Source organism: Larimichthys crocea, chromosome XVII (genome assembly GCF_000972845.2).
Source record: "Larimichthys crocea isolate SSNF chromosome XVII, L_crocea_2.0, whole genome shotgun sequence".
Classification (NCBI taxonomy): Eukaryota; Metazoa; Chordata; class Actinopteri; family Sciaenidae; genus Larimichthys; species Larimichthys crocea.
This window is the reverse complement of record NC_040027.1, coordinates 2,608,330-2,626,533: the sequence shown is the minus strand read 5'-3', so window position 1 is coordinate 2,626,533 and position 18,204 is coordinate 2,608,330. Positions and strand designations below refer to the sequence as shown.

Below are 18,204 nucleotides of genomic sequence, written 5' to 3'. Positions count from 1 at the left end.
GAGTCAGGGAGCTGCTGTGGTGCATGTTGACTCACTGGAAAGACTCTGCTACAATAAATGGAACTGAACCTTAATTAGTGTTATTGGGAACACCTGTGTTGACCTACTAGTTCATGTCAAATGGACACCATGAAAAAGTTGTATACTTCTGTGTAACTCGGTAAATGTAAAAAAAATGTCTCAAAATGTTGAAAATTTCTTTAACGAAGCTTTTTAAAAAAAATCCTTTTCAAGGCTACATGAAATGAGAGCAGTCTGCTCTGCGTGACTCAGCAGTTTGTGCAGAAATACCTGGTTAACAACCGTTTTGATGTAGTTTTTTCTACCTACTACAATAACCGCAGGCGCCGCGTCAAGCTATCCCGCCCATAAGCGTCACCGATTCAAATTGCAGCCGAGGCAGGCAGAGGGGGAGAAAACGTAGAGCCAGGCTGATCACACACACTCACTCACACACACTCTGAGGCAGAGGCAGGGATAGGGACACACAGAAGCGAGTCAGAGGCTTGGGGATCCTTCACTGGTTTTTCACTTGTATGAACACAACCGTAGACCCCCACAGGATCTAAAGATGTGGACAGAAGTCGGAAAGCTTGTGCTATTACATTTGTTACTCATGGAGCTTCATTGCGCTAAAGGTAAGACACTTGTCTCAGCGAGGAGGTGGATTTGCGTGGCATCACGGACACGGGAACGCTTCAGGGGGATCGCTGTCTACTGAGAGACGGATTGTCTCTCACCGTAGTCCTCATAAAGTGCTGCGCTAATACGTGGGATTGCATGCAATGGCTCACACCTGGATCACCGCTTTTGTCCGCTCAGTGAATGCGATCACTGGTGACATGAGGTGACAATACACGGAAGAAAAGATCCGGGCAGTCAAAACACGTGTTTAAACGCTGTAGACTGATGTTATAGCGAGAAAGGGCTGTCTGTTGTGATGTGGAGTCAAAGTGCACGCTGCATCAGTCTGCTTTTAATGTTTTTTTGTTTTGTTTTGTTTTTTTAATATAGCAGCAGCCACAGAAACCCGCCTAAATTGATTTGCCTAAACAGATCTTTGCGTTTAAGTGGCAGCAGGACACTGGTGGTAGGCAGTCACAGTCGCACCAAAGCCTATTGATGCAGCCCATCATAAACCTATAATAACAGCAAAAGGGGAAGTCATGTTGTGGGAATGTTGGATTGGCAAAACGTGAACTTTCTACAGATTACTACAGTCATTTTTGGAGAAAGGCAGTATCTAAAGAAATTAAAGCGTTTTACCACTTTACAATACTCCAAGACTGTATGAAACCTTCTATCTGTAAAGACATGTTTGTCATCTATTTGAAACTATTTTAAAAAAGTGGAAATAAATCGGTAAACATCCAAAGTTGAAGAAACAGCCATGTAAACAGTTGATAGTGCCATAGGCTGCTCTTAATAAAGTACTTACCCGCCTCTTTGCTGTAAATGCCTGTAATCTACCATATATCCATGCTTCTAAGTTGATTTATTTAATATACTTTATGGCATTCTTAAATCTCATATTCTGTGAATCTCACACCCAAGATGTAGTCCTGTTCCTACCACTAAATGAACCAAAGAAGATTCACAACATGCTTTATTTCTGACAACACAGGAACTCATACGGAGTCGGAGTGTGAAACCGGGCAGTTTCAGTGCAAGAACGGACGGTGCATCCCGACCCTGTGGAGATGTGATGATGATGATGACTGCTCGGACAGCAGCGACGAGGAGAACTGTCGTAAGTAACCCAGAGTCTGCCACATTGGCGGATAATGATAATTTGCTAGTATTTTGCTTGGTGCCCAGTGGACCTTGAATACACCATGTGGAGTCTTAATCTAGGACAAGGACTCCCAAACATTTTCATTTGAAGGATCTATAAATTCACACGGGCATCAGACTTTTATGTCATGAGATTATGCATTTTGCTATTTGGTATTAGCTAGAACATTATTGTAGCAATATAAATTGTATCTGCTTAAGTAAATTTTTTTGAATGAAGTTGTACTGGGAATAAGCTCCTTATCATTTTGCTTGGGGCCTCTCTGGAATCTCCCTTTCAGTTGTTAGTCTGCAGACATGAGTGCAGAAACCGCTGATCCTGGGTCAATGGTCAGGTCACATGTCCACAAAGAATTCACTAATACTAATTTCACTCTTTAAGCAAACGACTGACACAAGTAGAGATGTGGCCCTTCTGGGTCACAGCAAGGCCGTTTCATAATATTATCGTTACTCCACTTATCTTGCTTTGACTGTGTGGCGATAACGTCAGTCCTGTTATGAGTGAGATAGTTCACCCTGCTCCCTGCTATACTGTCTCATAATGCTTTGGGTATATAATGGCTTCATAGATTATATCTGAAATTGTGTGATTTAAATTGCAGCATTCTTTGTCATGACATCTCAATGCTGAGAAATGCAGAATGCTCTAACACAGATACTGTGGCTTGATATGAAAGTGCTTTGTTCACGACTCTTTCAGAATTGTTTTAGAATTGTATCAGGCGATCAAATATTGTATAATGTCTTTGGGGGATGAATGAAAAATATCCTTATTATGCATTTCCAGTCTGTTCTGTTCAGCAAATTGCACGGACAACCAGCCAAGTAATCATCGCTTATACATTTGTCATGGTACTAATTGCTTGAATGGCTACATTAGCGGCCAATTGATCCATCACTTATCTTTGGGACTAGCACACCAAACCCATGATTCTTTCCTCTCACATGCTCACCACGATGGTGGTTGCTGCATATCTCGTGGAGTTCCCTGGATGAATGCCGTGGCATTTACAAGCACGTCTCGGTGCCTGCAGAGACTGATTGGGATTATTCAACATTTTAGTGGGTAATACTTGATGGAAGTGGAATTAGATTTTAATGATGAAACAGGTGTGGTTTATTTTTGTTGCTTGGCTTAAGTGTTGCTCAAGAACAATATGAAAAATGCCACTTAAACCACAAGGTGACTGCTCTTTAAATGAAGCCACTTTGTCTGTGGCAGAAATGCCGCTCTGCCTCTTTCTTCACTCACTCTTGCTACAGATCCTGTAAGATTCAGATGCAGTCATGCTTTCCTCCTGGGCTTCTCTGTCACTCTCTCGATCTCTTCCCCTGTTCAGTCCCTCCCTTTATCTACTTTTTCCCCCTCTTGCTGTGCCTTACACTCTCTTTTGCTACATCCATACCTTCCTTCCTCCCTCCATTCTTACCCACTTTGCACTCTCTATTCTCAGCCTGTGTTGGAAGTTGGGTGCTTCTTTCTAAAAAGCTGTCTCACTTCCTTAGCATTGTAGCACCCACTAAGGGGCTTTCCTCCCCCCATTTTTAAATCTCCTGTGGCCACCTTGGCAGTGCGAATGCCAGAGGCTATGCCCACTCGTCTTACGCCCACAAAGAGCATCAGCTGACAGGTTGGTTGGAGATAAATCCAACAGCGTGACTCTGGTTGCCGGAGTGATGCTCGGTGGCTGGCAGCGTGCCAGTGCTTTCGAACAGATGCCAGCACTGCCACTGTGCCCCTCTCCCCAAAACCAAATATCACCAGCAGAGCTCAGTGGAGAGGAGGAGGAGGACGGTTGAGGAGGAGAAGGATGAAACAGATTTGATTGAAAGTAACCAGTCAGTGTAAAGCGGAGGAGGAAAATGAAAGTAAAGTATTTTTGAGGGGGAGCAAATGGAGACAGGAGAGGTGATATTGCATAATTGTGACAAACATGAGGGGAAGTTTAGCCTAGCAAAACCAACCAGTTCACTTGTGGTGGCCTTCCAGCACCTGATTTGTTTGAGTGACACTCCTTTTGGCTGTCATTGGTTTTTGGTTGTGACTTTCAAAATGAACGTACATGTTGTCTATCAAAAGCAGTCAAATGTCTCTAAACAGAGCTAAATGATAGGACCTAAAATAATATGATAATATTATGATAATATTATATTACATTTCATGGTAACATTTTTAATGTTAATCCTAACTAATTACAGCCTGACGAATTAAATCTTCACTTGACTGTGAGCTGATTTTAAACTTGTGGTTAGATGCCTCTTGTTGTAGCTATTTCCATTTGGATGTGATTTAGTATTTATTGAAAGTTACGATATAAGTAAATGAAAGTTGCTCAGGAAATTAGATAAATATAACACACTGAAATTGAACAAATCTGAAGCAGGAAATGCTTCATGCAGCTTAGAGTGGTCATTTAGTTTCTGCGACACCTACTCTAAATTCTTGTTGGGGAACTTTAAAAATGTTAGCATGGTGTAATACCACCGCACAAATACAAACACACTATATCAACAGTGAGTTGATCTGTTCTGGCGTCAGTGTGCATGTAAACAAATAAAACATGATTCTATTACACACCCAGCCCAGGTATATGCAAACAGACCTGTTTGCATGCTTGAGTATGAACTATAGTATCTGTGTGCGTGCTTATCAGTTAGCTGTCACATCTCCTCTCTTTTTCTCTGCGCACACACACGTCTCTCACAGCTGGCATTACCCCTATAGCATCCGTCCTCCCTCGAGCAGCTCCATTAGAATAAGTCCTGGTAGATTGGGTTGTCTTTTGTACCTTGTCTCTCCCCTCTTTCATTCTCCCTTCTTCCTCCTGCTCCTCTCCTCCCCTCTCCTCTGCTTCATTCTGAACATGCCTCTTGGTAGATTTCGCTCTTGTTGCCCTGGGAGACTGTACAGTGGTGGTGGTGGGCTTTTTGTGCATGCGTGTGCTTTCTTTGTAGTGAGCATAACACTCCTGCACATGTGCCTGCATATACATCGTAACTCTCCACCTCTGCACGTCTCTGTATGACCTATATTTTGTGTGGAACATACAGAAAAAAACGGTCTTATGATTTTTACAGTGGATTTAAACATGCCTAATCCAAAGTGCCACTGTAAAATATCTGAACCTCATGTTAGCTTTCAGATGTTTTTACTTTCTCACATCGCTGAACTGAGTCTTCTCCTCTAAATGGCCTTGGTATGCTGCGCTGTAAAAATACAATTTGTGAGAATTCATTATAAAACATAGAATTGTGAAATCAGTCGTTATGATTGGTGGTGCAACTATTACTCACTTAACGAAACAAGTTGATTGATAGAAAATGTATAGGTACTCATTTTAATAATGTTCTCTATGAAGAGAAAATGGCAAATATTGTCTGGCTTGTCTATTAGCTGGATAAAACAAACAACCTGAAGATGTCACCTTGGAAACTGTGTGAGCATTTTCACCTTTTTTTTGACACTTTGTACGCTAAAGGAGTAATCAGTTGCCAATAAAAGATGAAGCCATAGTAATAATACACACAGTGTTAAAAATGTTCTAAGTTTCAAAAGGAATAGGAATAGAATACACAAGGGTGGGAACAAAGTTCTTGTTGAGCTGTGTGTGTCCGTGTGTGCGCTTGTGTGTCACAGCAGGACAATAAGTCTAAACAGGTCTGAGAAGGGGAGCGTCTCCTCTGCAGTGTGAGACCAGCTTCCCATAGGGGAGACATCACAACACATTTCACGCCACTGATCTGTGTGTGTGTGTGTGTGTGTGTGTTTGAGGCCAAGCTCTCTCTTTCACACACACCATCTTTCTATCACACACACACTCACATGACACTGTAATAAGAGACTGCAGAGAAGCGCTTCGGGCATAAAAGGCATTATACTGAACAGCTCACAAAAACACATTTTGGTCACCTGCTGACTCTCTCTCACACACACACACACACACACACACACACACACACACACACGCGCACACGCGCACACACACGCACACACACCCTGCTCTCTGCAGCACAGCTGGGGTCAGACTTTTAATGGGAGTATGAGGTCAAAGGGACCAGTAGCTTAATCAATTACACACAAGCACAGACATGCAGACACAATGAGTGTGTAGTGGCTGGACTGGAATGAAAAATAAAAAATAAAAGACACACACTTACACAGTTGAACTAAGAGGCTCAACACTTACACTGATCATATTTATACTTCACATTCTGCCTTGTCTAACTCCATTAAATGCATACACATTGACATGTACACCCTTTTGTCCATTAACAGCCACACACAAGCACATGACACCCCCCACATCATTTGCTATTCTGACTCAGGACATAGTGTTGTGTGGATGTATATGTGTGGAGTGTACGCAGCTGCAGTTCTCAAGTCTCCAGAGAAGGAAATCCACTGTTGTCCTCTGTGACTACTGAGGCACTGTGGGACTTTATTTGTGTGCATGTATTTGTCAGTGTGTGCAAGTATGTCTGTGTGTTTCATCTGTTTGGCTTGTGTGTGGGGAAGAAACATTTCACGAACAGATGACAACACACAAGATGCACTTCACGGAAAAGACACAGCAGTTTTGTGGAAATTTGATAGTTGGTAAACTCGTCAGTTAAAGGATAAGTCTATATAAAGTTATTTTTATTCTAGTTTCTCTGTGCAATGAGCATTTGTTACCAAGATTTCCAGTGTGCCCCTGGATTTTCGTATACCTCCAATGCAGGCACAAAGAAAAAGTTGCAGAACTACTTTTTTAAGTGATGAGGACATAGACATTAGCACCAAGCATGTGCCCTGGAGAGATTTTTTTTATTTTTTATTCAGTGCCCTATGCTAGCACTTTAACTTACACTTCAGCATATTGGATGACATTGGGGAATCAATATTGCAGTAAATGAAAACTTCTGGCAGGCCTGAAGCTAAATTCTATCAGTGTGCAGTCTGGACAGTTCAGTGTAGGAGTTTTGAAAAATGTCATATTATACAAAACAGTTTTTAAATGATGGACTATTATCTCTGCATCCTAAGTAAATAAGCATGGTGTTTAATGACCAAAGTCTGTAAAATTGTTCCAAAAAGAGCATGAAAATTACAATTTGTTACATTTGACCAGCTATACTGATGCTTTGTTGATGGCGTTTCACTTTTATTTACATTAATGCATCAATCTACACCAGTAAATTAAAACAACCAACTTTAATTAACAAAACATCAGGCTTATTTTAGATGATGCTAGTCTCCTCTGTCTCTCTGGAGACACATTAAAGGGTAAGACCGGCAGCTGGCCAATCCTCCTTCAAACATGATGTATTCCTTGAAGAGTGGATATTAAATATAATCAAGTAGACACATGCAGTGCTGCTAGCTTGACAGATGACAAGGCCAAAATGTGCCGGGGCACCACCTTTGTCAAACGCTGTATCGTGCTCTACAAGCTAACAATACCCGGTGTGCTGAATAGGTGTTGGGTGCAGTGGTGCAAAACAGCAGCAGGGTAATTTTAGCTGAGGTCAGTGCGGGCCTGAGGCATTTGCTCTCTCTCTCCCTCTCTCTCTTTGTCTCTTTCTATGGTCATCTATGTGTCGATCTCTCTTGCTGATTTTTGCCAACTTTCTACCACTTGCTCTGTTTCTGCATCTGTTACCCATCTCTGTCTTTCTTCAGACCTGGAGTAATGTCGCTGTATTGACAAGGGCAGGTGTATAAAATGCAGCAAACCCACAAAGAGGAAGCAGACTGTGTGTGTGTGTGTGTGTGTGTGTGTGTGTGTGTGTGTGTGTGTGTGTGTGTGTGTGTGTGTGTGTGTGTGTGTGTGTGTGTGTGTGTGTGTGTGTGTGTGTGTGTTCATCTACGTACATACTTCTAATTTAATTAGTGACTGTCTCAGTGGGTGAGAATCTGCACTGTGTGTGTGTCAGAGAAAGTAAGGATAAGAAGAACTTCCCTCTGCCTGAGGCCTCATTTGTCTTTCTCTGTGTATGCTGGTACACAAATAAAAAAAACATCAGCATTGTCCTCTCTCTCTGTCTTTGTCCATCTTTCCTCATTGCTTCTTTCAAAATAATGGTGTATTTATCAGCAGAAGTGTTTTTTTTCTTTCTTTTAGATCTGACAGCCACCAACTACTGGGTTATTTTTTAGGGGGAATTAGTAAGTATCAAATTTAGAAAGGCATAATGTAACCGGAAGAGCAGCAAGAGCGACCCATTGCAGAGGCGCGGGATGGTGACCTCCAACCTCAAACTCATTTAGTTCAAATTTATCTTTGAAATATAATACATCTCCAAGTCATATTCAATGTACCATTCATTTAGCTGGTATGGTGTATTACCATTTAGTTGAGTGATGCCAAAAATATTTTTGATTTTGACTTCTGATGAAATTACAGTTCATACCAGATCATTAAAAGCACTAATGTGTGAAGGTGTCATATGGGAAGAGTTGTACTTTAGTGATGAACCCACAGAATTATTACCCAACTGTGCAGGCCCCTGCAGCTTTAAGGGGATAGTTCAAGTTTTTTGAGGTACTTGCACATAGTCAGTGTGTTACTAACAGTAGACAGAAGTCAGCACACTCCCAGTTTGGATTTGGAAAAGCAGACATAGGTCCTAGCATAGAGCAAATCATTGCTGTGGACAGGGTCAGCAGAATAATCAGTTTTAGCCACAAAAAAAGCCCAACTGCAAAATCAATATTTGTTTAAGTGTATGCTATAGTGAGCATATTCTCACCACTTTACGCTGTACAGTTAGACTTAAGTGTAAGGAATAAGTTCTCTGATTGAGACAACTGAAAGGGCTGTCTGACCACTAAAGTGGAGGGAACACACGGACACATCCCTGCCCACAGCAGTGCTTTGCTCTACTTCCACACTGGGACTTTGGCCTGCTTCTCCAAACTGGGAGCTCACTGACTGCTGTCTACTGTAGGTAACACAATGACTGTGCATAAATACCTCATACAACCCCATTTTAAGAAAAACTTGAGCTATCCCTTTAAGGAGCTTTGCAGTTTGTTTTAGCATATTGTTTTTTAACCACAACATACAGTAAAGGCAGCTGGTTTCAGTAAAACATTCTGATAAATCCAACTGTACCCTACCTTCCCAGCAAAAAAAGGCATTAAGCTGCTAAGGAGCCATATATTTCCCTTATGAGCTGATGTCAGAAATGGAGTGAATATTGGGCTTACTTACATTTACCATGTGGCCAGAAACACAATGCCACATGAATGCCAGTGTTGCTATGAGTAAATCCTCTGCATGAACAATTGTTTGCCAGCACATTCACTAAATAAACTTTATAAGGTGATGATATGTCACTGTTGTGTTTACAGCTGTTGTGCTGCTCTGAAGTAGCCAGAAATGTCAGACATGCAGGCTCAAGATTTGCTGTTGAAGAAATGATAGAAAGTATAAAAGTTTGTATGCTGGGGGCATACAGAAAGTCTGCTGATTTGCCTCTACCCAAATGACTATTGGTCAGCCCTCAGTATATGCATGAGCAGAAGGATATTTAAAGATAAGAAGAGGATGTGGTTGCAGATTTAAATCAATTATCAACCAATAACACCAACCACCAACATTTCGTCAGCTGCATGGCCAGGATTGGTGCGGCATCATTCCCACGCCGCCAATGAGAGCGCCCCCGCAGCAGCATCACCGGGCATTTAAACCGCAGCCGCCCGAGCATCGTGGCGGCTTCACTCGTTGTTTGTGTGTTTGATGCTCGCCTCGTTTGTATGTATCTAGTGATACTCGTTTGTTGTTCGTATGTATCTGGGGATACTCGTTTGTTTGTGTTTTGTAACTGGAGGTTTGTGTTTGGTTTATTGGGACTGGGCAGGGTTTAGTTTAGATTATAGCTACTGATTACACGTAGACTATTTCTGTTAGACTCATTAGTTAGAAGTGCTGGTTTTGATGTGTTTTTGGTTATCTGCTAGAAGCTTAGTTAGTGAGGTTTTCTTTCTCGTTTTGGTTTCTAGTTAGATAACATAGGCTCTATTTTGAGTTCTCTTTTTGTTATATGTGTTTGTTCGTTTAATCAGCACTTGCTCGCCCTTAGTTCCCTTTTGCCTCACCTCCTTTTGTTAAAACAATCTAAAAACTTTGGTTTTATGTTACTTCCTTTCATACCCCTTTATTGGGTCGTAACATGAAGCATATGAGAATGTTGTGTAATGTTGTGTTGTGTATGTAAGATTAAATTGCAAGCTCGAGTTCCAAACAGTGGAGCGAGTCCTCTAATGATACTCACGCAGGGTGCCAGGTTGACGCCACTGAACCTTCACTAGCGCAGGATGAGCGAAATGTAATGTAAATGTAACTATCTAAACTCTGATACTCTACCTGTTGTGTTCTGGCTTTGTTTATTTCATTAATCAGCTTCTAAAGAGGAGTCTGACTTGCAATTTACACTGTAAAATATTGACAAAAAGACGTTTAGTTTGGTTTGTAATGAGAGAGAGAGAGAGCATTGGTCGAGATACATACGCGGTACGAGTGAGGGAGATTGTTTCATAGCGGTTATGTCCAGCACGCATAAACACAGAGAAAGGGCTGGCTCAATTCGTGGCAGCAGCTGCTAGTAGTGGCTCTTCCCCACTGACCTGCTGAGGCAGAATATCACACCCACACTCACATCTACTTTCTTACAAATAAAACAGCGAGTGCAGCTAACAGACAGCTGTGCCTACAACAGCATCCTGGTGTCACAGACAGTCAAGGTTTTTTTTTTTTTTTTCCATGGCCTCTGCTTTCACCTGAAGAACAATGTGGCCGACCCTGAACATAGCATAACTGCCTCGTAACTGATGAATGCTGTGGAAAGGTAATAGATAGTTAAAAAGAATATTCAAGGTGAAACATACTGTGGACAGAAAGGGAAGTTAGTTAGCTGGAGGAAGTTTGTGAGATGTGTGAATACACAAATAATAACTGACTTCTGCTAAAGAGAGAGGAAAAAAAGAAACGCTGAAAGGTAGAAAAGTGGTACCCCCATCTTCATTTTCTGTAGTGTTCTTTTTCTTTCTCTCTTGCTCTCTTTATCTCTTTGCCTTTCTGCATACCGTACAATACCCAGCTCCCTTTTGTCAGAATTAGCTCGTCCATTTTCGACAGATTACCTTGTGTTTGTGTATTCTCTCCTCTGCTGCAAAGTCACTCATTGTCTAAAGTCAAACTCCAAAAACGCTACAATCCTATTTCCCCACCGTGTGTGTGTGTGTGTGTGGTGTGTGTGTGTGTTTGGCTCTCATTCCTATGTGTTTATGTCTGTGTTGTTTTGTTGTGCTGTTGTTGTTGAACCAGCTGTGTCTGACAGGGTATCATGGCATTAATCCCCAGCTCAGATTAACTGAATATCTGCATGTGCCTCCGTTTTATTATTTACATTTGCTGTAATCCTGTTTTTCACCTTGCACTCCATCTTTGGTATACGCAGTCAGGAAGCAGCGTATGAAACGACAACTCTGGATGTTGATGAATAAAACATGGCCTCTAATACCAGTCTGCCGGGCTGACATTGAGATAGAGCCTTGAGTGCTGCATGTCAGAAGTTTTCATGAGAAGTTTTACATGGGAGTTACAAAGTGGAGAAAAGAGAGTTTAGTCTGACTTCCTTTCCTGATGATGTTGCCTCAATTTCTTTCTCCCCAGTTGCTAACTCTCGGCCTTTCTCTGTTCTATTTAATTTCTTTCTTTATACTTTACTTTTTCACTTCATTTGTCTTTGGTCTGCTGCTCTAAATTCTGCTCTTTTTGTATTGTCTACCATTTTTCTTCCCTCTCCTCTCAGTCTTTGTCTCCCATTGGAGAACTAACTGTTTGTTCAGTTTGATTCATTACATCCTACCCTGCTCCAGTGTCTTTTCTTATAAAGAAAACAAGACATTTTCCACCCACCATAGCCGTGAAGCAGGAAATCAGTTTGGTACGAGTTAGGGGTGTGTGTGTGTGCGTGTGTGCATGTGTGTGTGTGTGTGTGTGTGTGTGTGTGTGTGTGTGTTAGAATTTGTGTCTTGGTGTATGTTTTTTCTCAAATACTTATAGACACATTTTTTTTCTTTGCATTAGGCACCAGGAAACACTAACTAATGCAGATCCTGGAACGACATCCGAATAATACAAACTGAGATGTTTGGAGTTCTACAAGTCTGATAGGCCAAAGCTAAATTGCAGAGCTTAATAATAATAATAATAATAATAATAATAATAATAATAATAATAATATTATAGCACTTGTTCCTAGCCATGTTAGTGTAAAAAATTAGATTAGATTCAACTTTATTGTCACTGAACAGATTAACAGGTACTTGGACAACAAAATGCAGTTTAGCATCCAACCAGAAGTGCAAAGTAGTAAAGTCCAACAGTATGTACATATGAACAGGATATATAAATACAGCTGAAGGGAAGAATCTGATGGTTCTGGAACGAAGGGACCTGTAGCGCATCCTGGAGGGTAGGAGGGTAAACAGTTTGTGGCCTGGGTGAGAAATGTCCCTGGCAATGCTGCGCGCCCTCCGCAGACACTGCTTGCTGTGAAAATGAGAGGCCAACAATTTGTGTAAATTGTGTTGTTTCTTTCAACAAAACAACTTCGTCCAACAAATACCACACCAAATCTACTTTTCAAGTGCTGCACCAGTATTGTGGGTTCTTAATTCTTGAACAAATTCTTGTATGAGAATGCCTGGGAGATGGGACGTTTATTTGAGGGTGACCTGGCTCTAGGATATGCTGAAACAATCAATCAGCCAACTGACTGAACAAATCTGTCAAATATCTGTTTTCTCAAATGTGAGGATTTGCTGCTGTTTTTCTTGATTGCAAGAAAGGGAACTTGAATATAACTAACCTGAGAAAGTTGAGTTGAGGAGGTTATGTTTTTAAAGACATTTGTTTATGGAACAAAAAAATTACATTGCAAGATAGGCCAATTATAATACAGTCATATAGTGTATAGAAGTTGCACTTGCCCACTGGCCATGGCAGAGGTCTGAGCTCAATGAGTTCTAGTTTCATGTATTTTCCTTTTCCATGTTTGTTCCTGCACGAGCCTGCATCTTTCTTACTTTTATCCTTATTTTGCACCCTTTCTCTCACCCTCTCCCTGTCTTTGTACCCTTCTCTCCATCTGGCTTTTGAATGAAGCTGTTTACAGTACGTAGATTACACACACATGCCTAGCCAGCTCTTAAGCCTAGGAACAGGTCTTTTACCTTGAAGGGGATTTTAGTCGTCATTTGTTGCAGGATGGTGGGGTGAGGCAGTGGAGGGGGAGTCACTCTTTGATGATATAGCTAGCATTCTGTAATACCAGTTATCAGAAAATGGCTGGGTATGTTTTGAGGGGGGAGGGGGGATTAAAAGATGAGGATATAGTGAAGGAATTTATGGTAAGGACTACACTGCTAATTGAGGAGAGACTGTTCTGATCATCTACTAGAACTCCTCATAAACAGCACTTCCTCTTGGAGTTACAATGTGTGGATTACTGGAAGTGTGTTTGGAGTAGAATATAAAAAGCTGATGCACTGTAGTTGCTAGAGCAGCATCCTGAAATCTCTCAGGACATATTGACGTGCAAAACGTTCAGCTGTTTGGGATGTTGGCTGCCTTGCAAAGTTTTTTAAAGATGCTTCCGTGCAGCGATGGGTGAAATGTAGAGAGAGAGCATAGACTCTAACATGCTTGTTACATAGTGAAGTAAAGATGTTTTTCATCAGATCTCCTTCCCTGCTCGGCTCTTTCCCTCCATCTTTGCCATACTCAGAGTCTCAGTCTGTTTTGTCTTTCTACTTTTTGGCATGTGTTCACAGTGCGTTAAACCAAGGACGACTCTCTCTCTATCTCTCTCTCTCTCTTTCCCTGTGTGCCCTCCACCTTCCACCCCCACCCCCTATTATGTGTCAGTGCTTGAATGTTTGGAAGCAGGGTGACACCTTCTCAATGGGGCCTGAGAGGCCCCCTCTCTCTCGCACATACACACACAAAATCACACACTTAAAAAGATGCATTGACAATTGGTTTTGTGTTTGTGTGTGAGCATAATGAATAGTGCTGTGACCTTGCATGCAACATCTGCATTATTCTGCTGAGTTCAATACTCCTTGCAAGAATTTTCATGTTTTCCATCTTCACAGAACTCCTCATGTTTTATATTGGCTTTTTTTTTTGTTTGTTTGTTTGCATTTTCTTCCATGTGTTTACATATATTTTCCATGAGCAAAAATATATATATCCTGAAGCTGTATGGTTTGCCTGCTCTTGATGTTGTTTCCGTTTGTTTTAGGGATGCACTGATACATCGGCTGAACATTGGCATCGGTTGATGTTCGCCTACTTAACTGCCATCGGCAAATAAAGATTCATTCACCGATGGTAGTGGCCGATGATTATATGTTGATTTACATGTGGCATGAACGCTGTACTGAGGAGAAACCTTTTTTTTGAGGCTCCGAAACCCCACTGCACACGTCTCTGGCACGTTGTGTATTTTGTGGTTTTGGTCCATCCTGCACGTGACTTCAAACCCCACCGGGAGCGTTTCAGAAGCGAGCGTTTAGCCCGCCAGACTTTGTTTACTTGCTCAGATTTGGACATTATCCTGGTCTATGTTCTTCTAAATATGCTTCTACATGTGTAAATATGCTATATAGTTAATTAGTTTCACTTTTGTCTATTTTTTGGCCTCTGGACTGGCAGTTTGCACAGGGTATTTTTAAAATCCACTGGATTCTCTATGCTTTTTCTGTCCGCCCGCTCGAGGTGCTCTGTGTAGATTGACGCATGCTGTTTGCGTCAAGCGTCAAAAATACAACAGGCGTGTATTCAACACGAAGCCAAGTCTAGAGACGCTTCGAGAAAGATCCATGTTATGCAGTTTGCAATACATGTAATAGAGAAAAAACATCGGCCAAGTTGTTATTTTAAACAAACAAATCAGTATTGGCCCAGAATTTTAAAACTGGTGCATCCCTAGTTTATTTGCATTGAATAGGTCTCAGAGGTATGATTAAATGAAACAACAAGATGATCGGCTTAAACGTTTTACAGTGGACTTTAGTGGGAAGAAGAGAGACTAATACTGCACACACACATTATGCAAATACACAGGTATTAACAGGGCTGCACATATGCAAAAACCTGCCACATACCTGCATGTTCTGTCTCTTTCATGCTGTCTCTCCCACACACATACACACTTTATCACACGCATGCATGCGCTTTAGCATCATTTTCTTGGCTGCTGTAGCCAGTTGAAGACTGAATGCTGTGACCTTTTCTTTGACATACTCAGAACAGAATAACTGTCTTTGTGAAACCAAACAAAAGGAAAATCACTTTGTTGCTGTTGATGTCTGCTGCGTTACCGCAGCTCACTAATGCTCTGCTCTTGCTGGAGATATAGATTTATACTTGACCTGTGTGTTTCATGTCTTTTGATGCACGGACTTTGTTTTAATGTGTTGGATCACTTTTCAAAAGATTTCCTTTCAGTGCTGTTACCGATGAGAAGCTCCAATTTTTGTAGCCAAGATCAAGGGGAAAATAATAGAATTTTGAGTCTGATGAGTAAGATAATATGACTAGCTTTGTTTGGCCAGGTTTAAGAGTGAAGCTTTTACTGTCACACCAGAAACACAACCAGAATAGTGGAATAAGTGTTCAGCCAGAAAAACTAGTGAGGGGGTGAATCCCTGGCTGCCATGACCCATCTGCAAGTTTTTATGCCTTGTTGCCCATGAATTTCCACTTTGCAAAGCCTGCTGTGCTCAGGTGCAGCCATCACTAAATCCCATAACTATATTTAAAAAGCCATGCCCACAAGTAAACATCCAAAAGAAACCATCCAAGCTAAATCCCAAGTACCTTTTCAAAGTTACAAACATGGGAGCCAAGTCTGTGATGTGTTGATAAGGCCTCTAAGGTGAAGTACTTTGATACTTTGGTTTCCACAGACTGCTTCACTGCTCCTTTTTGTTAAAAAGAAAAAACAGATGCACAGGTTCCCATTGATGAAAAATAGAAAATAAACCAGACCCTGTAACAACATGCACACATATGCTCACTGCACTCTACATGGAGAAGACACATTGACCCAGTTGTGACAAAAGGCAGTAGTTAAGTATAATTGGCCCACGGTGGTCGTACTGTGGTGTTCTTTCTGTCTTTACTGGCTTGCTTCCACCTCTGTTGACCCAGATAATGTGGCTTTGGTCCAGTTTTTCGTGAGTGACGATGCTTTCATAAATTATCAGACAGCTTAATTAAACCCTGACACTATCTGGATTGTTTGATGAGGATGATGATGATGATGCTTTGTCAGAGTGGACCACCCCTACTGCCCAAAAAAGTAGAGGTGAAAGACTATTTTGTGGACAAAGTCAATGTCCTTGTTTTTAGAGAAACTGTATTGATCCCATTGACTGTGAAACAAAGAGGTGAGTAAAGGTGAGTCGCGATTAAAGCAGGCAGACTGGTGTTTTCTAAGATGCTCACAAGCCTTACTTACTTTTTCCAAACACATCCCAAAGACTTTTTCTTCACTTGAGAGGCTAATTGAACTGGTACCTTTGCGTCATTTTATATCACATGTAGAGATATATGATTGTGACATTTACCTCTTTCAACAAGGAGACCATAGAAAATACTATTGATGGAAAGCATTAGTTTTCTGCCATAGTTAGTCCAACAACCCTGCTGTCTGTTTGAAATCCTCCTTCCAGAGTGAAGTGATGTGTAACTACCTAATTTCTTTCTATCAAGTGTCGTCCCTGTCCTTTGACATAACTCTGCATGAGCTCATGCTGCACTGTAAGTGCTGAATAATTGTCATTTTATTGCCATTTGCCTTTTTGCTCTGCCAGGCATAGGCTGAGAGAGAACAGACAGTCTCAGCTCGCCTTCTGTAATTAAGACCCTTCGCAGTTTGCCTCATTAATTCTATTCACTTCTAGCTTCCTCAGAAAGTCATGAATATTGAAATGGCACAACGTCTTCCTGTCAAAAGGCCCAGACCTCATTTACCCATAATCCAATTTGTTAGATGCCATAAAATGATGATTCCACCCACAAGGATGTTTTGCAATATAAAGAAACTGGATTTGTGCTTGTGAACATGAGTATGTTTTCACAAACTTCAAAGAGCCTCAAAATGTTTTTATCCGTGCACGCTCAAGATACGTTGATCCATCTCTAATCAAGAGACTCTTTCACCTGTTAGAAAATCCAGAGGGAAGACAAAGGTTTTTTTTTTCCATGCTTGGAACTTGAAAGATTAAGTTAAGTAGAAATAAAGTTGGATGAGGTAAGTATAGCAGAGGATGAAATCAAAAGCAGGGGAAAATAAGCAGAAGTTTTGCAGGTGATGCAAGGATAACAGATTGTGTCCTTTCATATTTGCTTGAGGGATTGTTCAAGAGATGAAAGCCTCATTGGTGATGGAAGAGGTGCCCCGAGGGATCACAACTTTAAGATAAGACTTCAAAATGTTTGATAGTTAATAGTAATTCTTCCTTGCAAACTTTTCTTACTCTGGTAACTTACTATATCACAATCGATACCAGTGCAGCACTTCAGGCCCATCGACATTGGCTTGACACATCTTAACAACTTTCACAATCCAAAACCAAAAGATTTGAAAGTCAAAACAATAACCTTTTGGTAAATTTGTGTGTTTGTTTCTTAAAGTATTAGTTGATTATCAAAGTTGTTATCAAATCACTTTCTCTCACATGACTTCAGCCTTATTTCTGTGTCTGATCTAGCATAAAAAAACACATGCACATACTCTGTTTTATATGTGAGGAGTTTTCATCATTTGGCACAGCTAACTCTACATTTGGCAGTATTTTACAATGGTAATTGGCTGAGGCTGTTGTTGGCCAGTGGCAGTCACAGCTGATCTCAGGTCAGTTGGCATAATCTCATCATGTGGCTGCACTAACAGCCACTTTTATTCCTCATCAGTCTGTTTCAGGTTTTTGCGTTTTCTGTGTAATGATATGCTCGCTAGAAGTAAATAATGCAAACATGGGTTAGATCTATATGTTGTTAATGCCAAAAGCAATAGCAACAAACCCATAGTGTGTGTGTATATGTGTGTGTGCACTTGTGTGTGTATGTGCTGTTGACCTTAATTCATCACATTAGCACCAAGTCTCCAGAGGATCTATGGAGATGTGTTCAAAGTTTGCAACCTCTGGCTAATTGATTTCAATGACTGGCACATTTATACTTCACTTAGTAAATTACACCAACATACAGTTTGGTGTGTGTGTGTGTGTGTATGTGGGTGTTTATATGTTTGTGTGTGGGGGGCTGCAGTGGCAGTCTGTACAGTCTGAGTTTTTTAATGAGATCACTGCTTTCCTTCCTGCATCCCCAGATGGTCACAGTC

General features: G+C 41.1%; 1 protein-coding gene across 5 annotated transcripts in view; it reads left to right on the top strand.

The window, feature by feature from the left end:
* Nucleotides 1-200: 200 nt before the first annotated feature.
* The window catches only part of lrp8 (low density lipoprotein receptor-related protein 8, apolipoprotein e receptor), a 161,669-nt gene continuing 143,665 nt past the window's right edge, over nucleotides 201-18,204 (top strand). For 4 of the 5 annotated variants that reach the window (XM_027290045.1, XM_019265268.2, XM_019265266.2 and 1 more), the window contains exons 1-2: nucleotides 201-638; nucleotides 1,625-1,750. In XM_027290045.1, the coding sequence (XP_027145846.1) occupies nucleotides 572-638; nucleotides 1,625-1,750 (193 nt within the window). In that variant the 5' untranslated portion in view covers nucleotides 201-571. The remainder of the gene's footprint in view (nucleotides 639-1,624; nucleotides 1,751-18,204) is intronic. The other variant, XM_019265267.2, reaches the window with a different exon arrangement.